The sequence below is a fragment of the Cupressus sempervirens genome, chromosome 2, assembly GCF_028749045.1.
Source record: "Cupressus sempervirens isolate cs-2001-9-10 chromosome 2, ASM2874904v1, whole genome shotgun sequence".
NCBI classification, from domain to species: Eukaryota; Viridiplantae; Streptophyta; class Pinopsida; order Cupressales; family Cupressaceae; genus Cupressus; species Cupressus sempervirens.
Genome location: NC_143119.1, coordinates 170,389,616 through 170,402,126, shown reverse-complemented (window position 1 = coordinate 170,402,126; position 12,511 = coordinate 170,389,616). Strand labels below are relative to the sequence as shown.

General features: G+C 34.7%; 1 protein-coding gene across 1 annotated transcript; it reads left to right on the top strand.

Annotated features, from left to right (window-relative positions):
• The first annotated feature begins 7,621 nt into the window (after positions 1–7,621).
• Positions 7,622–9,944, top strand: LOC149571605 (LEAF RUST 10 DISEASE-RESISTANCE LOCUS RECEPTOR-LIKE PROTEIN KINASE-like 1.4). Its single transcript, XM_089809494.1, has 3 exons — positions 7,622–8,344; positions 8,494–8,532; positions 8,685–9,944. Exons 1-3 carry the CDS (start codon positions 7,630–7,632, stop codon positions 9,782–9,784), a joined length of 1,854 nt encoding a protein of 617 aa, XP_089665620.1. The 5' UTR covers positions 7,622–7,629; the 3' UTR covers positions 9,785–9,944.
• The last annotated feature ends 2,567 nt before the right edge of the window (positions 9,945–12,511 follow it).

The following is a 12,511-nucleotide window of genomic DNA, read 5'->3' as shown; positions in this document are numbered from 1 at the left end:
GATAACTAATAATGTCATACATTAACAAACACATAATATATTATGATAACCAATAATGTTGTACATGAACAAACATATCATATATTAACCAATAATTTCATAAGTTTAAAATGCCATGCATCAAATAAATGTCATACATCAAATATAAAATGTCATATATACATCAAATATATATCAAATATATCCACTGACATAAAATCCAACATATATGTCTGTTGATGCCTATACATGTGTGTCTGTCAACTATATCTTCTCCTTCCCACGAGGGGAAGGAAAGAAATCTCTAGAGCTCTTTGATCATTGTGTGAAGGGAGATGATGGCAATGATGGGGTCTTCCTCACATGCTCGCTCATCCTCTTGTTGAGGCTCTTCTCTAAATCAAGCTGATAAAAATAAATTAGATATGAATCAATAATTATTATACATTGAAATCAAATATATGTACATACAAAATTAATTATTTTCTTACCGCCATCAAATAGTCACTTTGCAAGTCCAACTCAAAGGTTCGTGGATGATCGGGTGTAACAAGACCATACAAAAATTGAATCACTATAATCACGTATATAAATAACATTAGAAATTTTGATACTAACTATTATAAACAACTAAAACCAAGAAAATTCTTTCATACCTCATTCAATGGCTATGAACTAGCCATAGCTACAGCCACTCCATGGTCAATGGACTACCAAAGATGAGGAGGAGTCTCAGATGTCAAGAGTTGCATGTCATACAATACACATTACATGTAACATGAAATATGAAACAAATATAATCAAATGAAATAAATTAACATGAAACAAATGTACCTCTATGAAGCTCATATCATGTCTAGGTTTAGAGTCCCTAGTGAATGTTGACAGTCCTGTAGAGAACTGATGCACATTAATAATTTTTTTTTCAATCCTTCAAATGATTACTTAATAAATATATGTATTAACTTAAATGATTAAATCATTCACTATACATACCTCTGGACTCATCGACGAGACAAAAAATGGGGATGGGGGATCACTATAGGGCTGCCAACACTCTGACCCTAAATTTTGAACAATGTCAATACATACTAATTAATTAGTCATTCACTATACATATGAAATGTGATCAAATTAGTTTATTATAATTGCAATTTACCTATGTGTCAATGCCAAATGTCTCATTTAGGAACTAATTAGTGACTAACCCATCATCCACACTATCTCTAGCATGACTGCCAAATGTGCAGAAGGATCTACATGATGTGTACATGTGACTACGACACACAGAAGGCTCCTCCTCAACTAATGGACTCGTGCAATGAATTAGGGTTTGCATCATAGCATTAATAGTCCCTCGAGTGTTGGCCTCTACATGTTCCTTCACAACTAAGGAAATAGTCACATGCTCACGTTGTGGCTTGACCACAGGTGCCCTAACTACATTAGGGCCATGACGTGCCCCTGGCCTCTCAAATGATAACCCCCCACCTCTACCCTGAGATTCTAATACATCAAAATAATTGGGAATCTCCCCAAGGAAAAACTCACAATACAATTTCTTTAAGAAATACATTGGGACCTCATGAATATTGCAGGGAGGGGCATCAAAAACCATCCACCATCTATCCCAAAAATTATTTGTAATACCATCATGTATGCACCAATGGATGGGGAACAGTTTAGTTGTCTCTGTAACAATATTTTGTTCACCAAGCTTTCTAAACAATGTACAAATTCTACTTTTTTCTTTTTCTTTTTTTCTTTTACATGTTCATATGATATTTTGTTTGCATAATATATTTTTTGGTCATCCCTCTTAACCCACCAAATATCCAACTGACCACTAACAAAAGCTACATGGGTCATAATGGACTAGAGGGAGGATGCCATTTGAGATCTCATTAGATTGGTTTGTCCACAAGTTTTTAACCTATTGATGAGTGATTCTAATTCATTTTTGCTTCTTTTTATGTCATTTATTATATTGTCTTGTGTGCTAGGAGGAGGTCTTCCAATCAGTGTGGATTGCAAAATTTCTTGTTCTTGTTGTGGAGGGTTTTGATTCTCATCTTGTTGAGGGTTTTGGTTTTGATCTTGTTGGGGATTTTTCGATTCATTATTCAAATTTCCTAATAAGAAACCAATTGCAATCTAAATAAATAAAAAAATTTAAAGTAAAATTGAAAGAAACCTAAAAAACAATACAAAAATATAAAACAATGCAAAAAGAAGGTTAGACAACATACGGTGTGATCACGATCTCGAACTTTGCTGATGAGGAGGCATATTGAGGAGGCGGGTGGTGAAAATCTTTAATTTGTTGAATTCATGTATGCACTGTGAGGAGAGGAAGTTGCAAAATGACAAAAACATGAAAGGGCTACGGGTTTGCAACCCATTTATAAAATGTTTGGGTTTTAAAAAGCACGTACGCACTTTCTAAAGTTAGAAAAAGGAAAAGAAAAGGGCGTCATCTTTTTGGCACCATAACTTGGTGCACATACCTAGTACTCATACTTGCATTAGATTGTTGTTATAATTTCATTTTGTGCCTCTTGAGTTTTTGAAACCCTTGTAAATGAACTTTTTGGGAGGAAATTAATTGCAAATTCTTCTATCCAAGATGTACCTACCTATTGACAAATCAATTTTCTTAACAAAAATATTCTCATAAATCATCGTATCATACTTGTTGATTGTTTTCTTGCACATTCTTGTTGATGGTGTATGAAATATCGATTATAACAATATCTTATAAATCCATCACCATCTATTTTATAATTTGATTTAATCTATGCACCTTTTTGTTCATTTTTTCTCATTTTTTATTAGAACTATATGTATGTTTAAGTACATGTATGTGTATGTGTACATATGTATATATGTATGGACATGTATATGTATATGTGCATGTACATATTTTATGTGTTTTTGTATAGTGTAGGGGGAATGGTAATATAGATCAACACTTTCCATGCTATGCACTTGGAGAAGTGGACAAGGAGAACACTTATGTCTAAGATAAATAACAAGATACTTGATCAGTACCAAAATAAGTACTCTAGAGGAGAGCGAAGAAATAACTCTAAATAACCCCATCAAAGTATAATGGAAACAAAAATTGATTGGGATATGGAATTCACAAATCTACAACTCTTGTCAACAAAACATTGGACCATAAGAAATAGGTCACTTTTGGGAAACATATATCTAGGCATAGCTTTCTTTTGGTGACCTATACTTGGAAGAGCTATAAGTGGAGATCTTTTATCTTTGATGAAAATTCTATCTTTGGATCTTTTTTTCAAATCTATAACTATGCAAAAATGCACCTGCACATAAGCAAAGGGGAGTGTTATTTATAGAAATGGTATTCCCTTAGTCAAGCTCCCATTTGGGAATTAACCTTGAAATGCATAAAATAAAGAATCTAAAACAAGATAAATGTTAGTATTGGCCTTTATTGTCAAACCTTCATGTATGGATTAGAATCTAATATCCACAAAGATGTCCACTTTCTTGTATGTATGTTGAAATGTCGAAGTAGAATGTAGAATGCATTCACTTATATGTAATATATCAACTCTTCTTATGAATCTTGGACTATGGATATTAGAAGAAGAAGAAGAAATGATTTAGATCTCAAGTCCCTTGATGTTATACCCCTTTGGTTCATAAAAAGAAATGAAATAGATCTATGGACTTGAAAATATTTTGAAATTCTTAATGGATGATAAAAATGTGCTTGCTTGAACTCCTTAAATGTCAAATTTATTGATTATAGATAGATTTACTAAGTTCTTTTGGTTATTTCATAGAATATATATGTAAAGAATGGATGGATAATGAAGGAAGAAGAATTCTTTTATAGTGACTTCAGGTTTGAATTTTGGGAAGACAACTCCACAAGGTAGAAAAGAAACAGAGAAGAATTACATTGAGATCACAACCCTTGAATAGGGTTCTCTAGAGTGTCAATCACCCTAGGTGATCCATTCTGCAAGGGCACCAATCTTAAGAATCCCGTATTAGGAGTAATAAAGTCTTCAGATGCATGGGGAGATTCAAAATGATATATAATGAAATTGACTAAAAGGGACTTTGAATCTTGAAAAGGGCCTATGAAAAGATTCATTTTTTTATTAGAGGGGAAGTTTTAGAAGGATGCATAGAGATTAGATCCTACCTTGATTTTGTACAAGTTGGAGAGGGACAATCAAAGGATGATATATTAACTTTAAATCCCTTTTTGACTTTTACAACAATGAGAGAAAGATATTAAATGAGGTAAAATGTAGGAATGAATGGGAAATTATGCATAGGAATTAGAGAAACATAGGTGTTGGAGAAAGATTAAAGGAAAACAAAGGATCTTGATTTAAATGATGTATTTCATTAACTGCAATGTGGGATCTCAATGAGAAGGGTTTCCCTAAGGAGGGCTAAATGATCTCAAAATGGACAAAAGTAAGTGGTTCCTTTTTAAGAAGTTACACATGTGCGCGCACACACACACACACACACACACACACACACACACGCGCGTGCGCGCGCGCACGCGTGCATGCGTGCATGTGTGTGCGTGTGATTTGGAAAACTCATTATGATCATCTTGTGCACATTCTTAAGTTAAAATTTGTGACATGTCATTAAGTAATAGACTTCCTAATGTGTTACTTCAAATTCCCAATCATTAATTCTTATTTTAGAACATTTTTCTCCTCAAATGTCTTAGTGGCTTACTAATATTTATCACATATTTTACAAAGGTGTGCAAACATCCTTTGCATTAAACTTTTGTATGTGCATGGACTCAAAACAAAAATGGGTCTTCTATATAATGTGAATATGTTGTAATAGATCATGTATAGAAACATCAACAAAAAGCACAACCTTTCGCTTTGTACTAAATATAAAAATATGCATGAAAGTGTATCTCCAATCAAACCTTTTATGGTGGAAGCTAGCATATATGTGGCCACAAACATATATGAAAAAAAATTTTAACTTGAACTTAATTAAATGAATTTGTTTGTAACATATTTTCTTTGTGATGCAAGATTAAATGACTTCCAAGATATTTCTACATTAGAGATCTTATAATTAATTTAAATAAATAATCTTCAAAAGAAAAATAAAAAGATAATAAGAAACCATACAAGATGCCTAATTTGTTACTACTTCATGTGTTGGTAATAGAATGAATTTCTATATATGTTGGTTCTGAAGTTTTAATGTGAATTAGATTTGTAGCTTCTAAATGTCTAAAAATGAATAAGGTTTTCACAAAAATATTCCAAATGTTTGTGCTAACTTGTGTGACTCTCACACATCAAAGAATCACATGGAATCTAATAAGAAATAGATGTACACAATTCAACTATTATATGTGATTATGAATAAGTATGGGTAAAGAATTATGATGTTCTACTACACAACTCAACATCAAAGTGGTATATTGACTATGGTATTTTCCTTATGGTTTGCCTCTCACCTAGTCTTCTCCTTGCCTTCTCCCATGTTCTTTCTCTACTATCTTACTGTCATTCATGTGCCCTTGGTTTATCTCATTTTCTTTCTTGGACATATAATTAAGTTGAAAATGAATAGATTGATCTATAAAATTTCAGGAACTAATTTCTCATATCCAGACTTGTCCTAAAGTCATCTAATATGAAAATTGAACCTTCACATATCCCTTTGGAGAAAAGAACAACGATTTGTCGCAACCTTGCTCTTTAGTTTGAGTATGATAAACTAGTGATTATGAATCTAATTAACCATATGATAAGAGATATAGAAATAGATCTCTAGTTAACCATATGATAAAAATTATCATTAAATTATTAATCATCATATAACAAATATTAAATTAACAATGTGTCTTCCTTCCCCATCATCTTCACATTACTATAATTTAATTAAAGCATTTATATGAATAGTTTAAATCATATGCCCTGCCTCTTTGTCTATGGAATTGACTTGCTACTCTTACGCATTCCATATCCAGCTTTAAAACAAAAAATTACATCTTTCAACAAGAGATGCAAAGCGTCATAGTTCCTACCATATGTGTGGTGGTATTATTGTTGTGGAGCAGGGAAGGGAAGGGTTGGCATTAAGTAATAATCAATTAATTTGAAAAAGCAAGAAATATACTTAAAGCTTTGTGTCCAAACCAAATAGCAGTATAGAAATCGACAGAGAAAATATGTTAGGAAGGCAAAAAGAAAACTAGCAACACATGCAACATGTTTAAAAAGATCTCAATCTATTATATGCATAGAATATAAAAAGAAATAGTTAAACACAAAATGCTTTGAGCCACTCTTAGTTCCGGTTCTGAAGAAGGCTAATGCTCTAGATTAGAAGGCTTCAGAGCCCCTTGTCATCAGCGGAGCGGAATGGAAATGGGAAAACATCTTTCATAATGACGAAAAAGAACGGAAATAGAAGGATGGAAATCCAATTTTGAGTCATTCCCTAGTGAATGTGATCTGCCATAATCTCTTTGATCCCCGCATGAATATGCCGACAAACAAAACCAGAAATTAAAAAATAAGATGGCTACAAAGAGCATACCATAGTGTTGTAGAAGGTTTTGGACCTGAAATCCTCGAGCATGTTCCTTAAAAGATTACGTTGTAGACATTGGCATTTTCCTAGTGGCAGACTGGTGAAAAATGAAGCTTCCAAGGTGAAAAATGAAAAATGACACTGCCCCAATGTCTTCCAATTTTTTTCTAGTAGCACACTACTGAAAAATGAAGCGGCCATGATGAAAACCTTGAAACTTTTGGAGTTTTCCATATTGATCGAAGCAACATTAATTGTATTATGGCCAAAGTGTGGACAAATTTTTTTCGATAATTTTATTTTTGGAAAAATGATTTTCTCCCTTGCTATTTTTCAATAGAGCTAATAAGATAAATGATTTTTTTATTTTTTTAAAAATATGTGTAAAGTTTCAACCTTTATCATAAATTGAAGTCTTCAAAAATAATTAAATCTTATTGGTTTGGCAATCGTTTTTATTATTAGTGTTTTAGTGGACTGAACAATTGTGTTAGTATTCCTACCGTCGATAGGAACTAATAATATTCAAAAGGTGTTTCCGTGACCTATCACATTTCATATTTCTATTCATTCATATTCGAAGTATATACTTCTTATTTGTACCACTCCTAGAAGAATAGACCCGTGTTTTAGGTAAAATCAAAAAAGATTTACGATAAATTACAAAATAACCATTCTATTATCATTGCTGTTAGTGAAATGAATATCATAAAAATATATCCCAAACATTACTTATGATGATCTCCGTCAACTTAGACGCAACTTTCGCGGAGCCCAGATGTTACTGCTATAATCGCTTCTCCAAAGCTTCCAGGAAACCGCGTGGAATGTAGTAAGTCACACGCGATTCAAGCGCAGAATTTGACTGTAGCTCAGGGACGGACAAATTAGTGCATTGACTCCGACTTTTGAGGTCGGTAACAAAAGTATGGTCAACTTGGTGTATTGACTACGTTATGTTATGGTTTTCCACACACCTCATAATTTTCATTTTCTTGCCTCCTCCCACCGTCCTTCTCTCCTATTAAACTCATTTTCCATCACTAATGTACGCTTCATTGTATAGTGAATATGGAAGATCCGTGCTCCTGGCGTTTTCTTTCTCTTTTCTTCACAATGTTCATGTCATTCCTCGTTCCTTCATCCCCAGCGGCTTGTCCAGAATTCTTCGAATGTGGGAATCAAATCTTCGGATATCCCTTCGGAGAAAAGAACAGCGGCTGCGGTGACCCTGCTCTTCAGCTTGACTGTGATCGTAAACTGAAAATACCTCTAATTAACATCAGTAGCTACCGATACTATATAGTGAATCATTTTCGTCCCCACAGAAAGGAGGCTCCTTTCTATCCCATTACAGTAGTTGATAGAAATATGTGGGGAGATGCTTGCAACCCGTCGACCAGTAATCAGACAATGGAATTGTGGTCTAGCCCTCAGTTTCGCATTTCTGATGAATATATGAATATAAGCCTATGGGGACAATGCAGAGAAGATGTCAGAGAATACCTGTGGGCCAGTACTACGTCTGATCAGGTGTATACTTTGGAATGCAATAGTAGTTGGTACTATTCAACCTTGAGTTTGGCTACGTATTGTAAATCATCAGTGCAGCTACCTATTCACAAATTCGACAGTGGTAATCGACCGATGTTTGGAAGTATATATGACGGATTCAAAATAAAGTGGAATTTCAGTAAAGGTTGTGAGCATTGCGAGTCAAAGAAAGAGCGTTGCATGTACGACACGAGCAATTGGACGCAAATCAGTTGCAAATCGTGGAGCCCTGGTAAGAGTCGTAACTCCTTTTTTTAACTTTTTTGACAGACGAAGGAAAAACGTCAAACTCTTAAAAGAAAATGAGTTTTTAGCTTTATTTCTTAATCATACGAGAAATAATAACTATCTGTGCCGCTGTTTATAACTGAGACAATGCAGTTGGCTTCGACAGTGCTACTAAGACTACCATTGCTTTAGGTAAGGATTCCTTCCTCTTCAAAGCACACAACTTTTACGTCTAAAATGTGGCCGAAATCGGTCAGTTTGTTAATCTAGTGAATTTTTATAGGACTTCTCTAAAATACTATTAATTACTTAAAATATCTAATTAGATTAATGTTCTAATACAGGTAGCTCCCTGGGAGGAGCCGCACTGATGGCGGCAATAGCAGTGCTTTGTATTTGGTATGTTAAGAAAAGAAGGCGGCGGCATTCCCGCGGGGTTGGTGGCATCTACAGTAATTATCCCAAAAATGACAAGCAGGCAAATTACCGTATGATAGAGAATTTGGCCATATTTTCCTATCAAGAACTGCAGCAAGCCACAAATTTCTTCGATGAGGAGAACTTACTTGGAGGTGGAGGGTTCGGCGTGGTGTACCTTGGTGAACTTCACGACGGACGTTTTATAGCAGTGAAGAGGCTTTACCAGGATAGCTCCAGATCAGTTGAGAAATTTATGAACGAGGTACAATTGTTGTCATCCCTTTTTCATTCAAACCTTGTTCGTCTCTATGGCTGTACGAGTCCACAGAGTCCAATGCTACTGCTTGTTTACGAGTTCGTGCCAAATGGGACTTTGTCGGATCACCTCCATGGTAGCAGAAGAACTCTCACAGGTTTGCCTTGGGCGACTCGTTTGAACATTGCCATAGAATCAGCTCAAGCTTTGGCGTATCTCCACAGCATGAATCCGCCCATATTTCACAGAGATGTTAAATCCACTAACATTCTTCTGGACGAACATTTCAGAGCAAAAGTTGCAGATTTCGGGCTTTCCAGATTGGTGCCATTAAATGTCTCACATATCACGACTGCTCCTCAAGGCACGCCCGGTTATGTAGACCCAGAATACTATCAATGCTTTCAGCTCACTGAGAAATCAGATGTTTACAGCTTAGGAGTTGTTCTTGTGGAGATCATCTCTGCCAAAGTGGCAGTTGATACTATGAGAAGTAGAGATGAAATAATCCTTGCTAACATGGCAACTGACAAGATAAAAAGAGGAGTTTTGAACGAATTGGTCGATCCAGATTTGAAAATTGAAAGAAATGAGGAGGTGAAGGTCAGTGTTGCTGCAGTTGCGGAGTTGGCGTTTGAGTGCCTTGCCATTGAAAGTGATTTTAGACCAACCATGAAACAAGTTGCTTCCCGTCTCGCAGAAATCAAGGAGGTGCTGCAGGAAAGCTCAGAATCTTCAAAATCCACACCAACATCTTCGTTATTTTGACCACAGGAAAACTGGCCCGGCATAGGTTCAGATTAAGTGCATCTCTTATATCTTTATGTAATTTTGTAATGTTTGTTTTATTCTTTAAATTAGTATGGTTACGTATCGATGTTCTAATTATTTCTGATAAATAAACAATTTAAATTTATTTTTCATCCTATTCAAGGTGTCTATTTTCATAATCTCATAATTTTCATCATGGCATATTTATATGAGTCTAAGAGGCGTGAGGAAATGATTGAGTCTGCCTCATTTTTACTTCCATTTCCTCTCTATAATTTTCACAATTATAATTATAATTATATTTAGTCTATTTCTATTTTGTTTTTTTGACATGTAAATGAACGTCAATTTTTTTTTTGAAAATGGCAAATGTTTACATTGAAGATTGTTGTCACTGTAGAAAGCCTCTAGGCTTAATAAACAACTTAATTTTATTTTTTTTATCAGTGATGCACATTCAAAAATTATTCAATGGTTGTAAATAACTTATTGTTTAAATCTAAATTTCTATAAATAAAAAATTATGCAGGTTTCATTTATATTATTTCAAAATATAATTTTACAATGTATGTAATAAATGAATAAGTAATGATGTAATAAGTTTTAGAATAAATAATGAAATAATTTGACTTGATTTAATAACATTTAGAAGAAAAAATTCCATATGATTAAGGATAAAATAGGGTTTTTACAAAAAACCTCAAACCCCAAAAGTTCTACATAAAGAATTAAATATGGAAGTCCCAAAATGAAGCAATGTCCTGACAAATAGACACACCCACAACCACAATTAGTGAACTTGGCAAAAGTCAACACAAAAACTAGCACAAACTACAACACTAGCAGGCTAACTAGAGAAAAAACAAAAAAGAGACAACACACAGTGGAAGAAGCTAAATTAATTCTTCCACCTTTTCTTTCAGCTCCTGTTGAATGTTTTTTATCTTCTCTTACCTCTTTGATACCTTTTTTTGTTGATTTGGGTCCCTTTCTTCTGCTTCTTGGTGCTGGATTGGGTATGTTTTCTAGGACCAACATCCTCATCATCCTTCTTAGCTTCCTCTAGATCGAGCACCAGCTTCATTGGTGCAGGAGCACCTAGGTGTAAGGTAAAACCCTCACTAAAATTTTGGTTTGTAAATGGTCTAAACAACCATTTAGAGAATAAGGAATACATTTAAAGTCCCAAGGTAGGTTTTAGATGTGTTGTTAGGTGAGATCCTAGGTTGAGTCAAGTTGTAAGCAAGTAGGTGTTGATAAGCCTAAAAATTGCTCAAAGTGGCTCTATGAGGCAAAACTTGAAACAATGCCTAAAAGTGGGCAACAAGTGTTTAGAGGAGGTCCTTAGATGTCCTAGGATCATTTTATGAAGGTGGAAACCAAACTGTTCAAGTTTGGAGGCTTAGATTGCAAAATTGCAAAAGTTGTCAAAATTGCTCATTGACAACTTTGCAATTTTTGCACAGCTTGGAAGAAAGGGTAACATGGGTAGTTAGGGCTAGAACCAGAGGACAAGGTGGTTAGGAGAGCCCATATAAACACAACTCATTTCCAAGGATTGGAGATACAGTTGTACGGATAGTACATGTGTGAAGGAGAGTTTTGTTTGACAAAAAATAGATTTTGAAGGATAGAGAAAAGAAACCTGATTGAAAAGCTTACTATTTTGAATAGATTAGTGTCTTGAGATCATGTGTTAACTTTGTGCATGTTTTTTTTAAATCTTGAGCATTCATTTCATAGGGTTTACAAAATTAGTTAATTTTTGTGTTCTTGTTGTCTAGTTTTGAATAACCATCATTGAAATGGCTATAGCTTGAGCTTCCATGGTAAAAGAAAATGACCTTTGGAAATCAAGCAATAGCCCCTGTACATTATGTAAATAGTAATTTTGGGCTTTGCGGAAGTCAAGTAGCTATTTTTACAAGCAAGCCCTAAGCAAGCAAGGAAGGCTTGGCAAGGCGTAGTGAAAGCTTGTAAAGGAGTTTTGGTGAGAACAGGAGACTAGCATATGCCAATCTTTCATAGGAAATGATGTAGTAGGATATCATAAATTTAAAATCTAGAGGAGAAGGTTGGATGATGATTTTGGAACAATTGGAGGGAGTTTCATTGTCATTGCCATAGAAACCCTCAAAATAAGGGTTCTTTGGAGCCGTACTATACAGACACCATAGGAGCCTAAGACTTGAAAAATATTCAAGCCTAGGTCATTAGGAAACAAGGTCTATAAGGCATCAAGAGGCCTTGTTAAGGGATTTTTGGAGTTATTGCCAGTTCCTTTTTTTTAGGAAGGCTAATAGGGGCTCTTAAGGCTTCAAGGGTAAATAGGGCAAGTTGGAGTTGTGGGTATGGTTAACCTACCCAAAAGATGCAGATTGAAGTGAAAAGAATCAAGAACTATAGAAAGATGGCATAAACTTGATTTTGGCCCTTTGAATGCATTTAGTGGATTTTTGGCTCACAAGGTCAAAAGATGTGAAGTTGGGGTTGGGATAGAAAGCCGAGGTGGCCTAGGAGTAGCCTTGGTAGAACTAGAAAATCTCTAGAGTGAAGAATCTCCACATTATTTACCTCATTTTCTTGATCTAAATTACCCAATGCCTTGTTCATGCCCTCTATAGTGGCTTCAAACAGACCTTGGTATCTAGACAACACATCTCTACTCACATTTTCCATTTTATCATTTTTTCTCTTTATTTTTTTGATCATCTTTAGGTTACC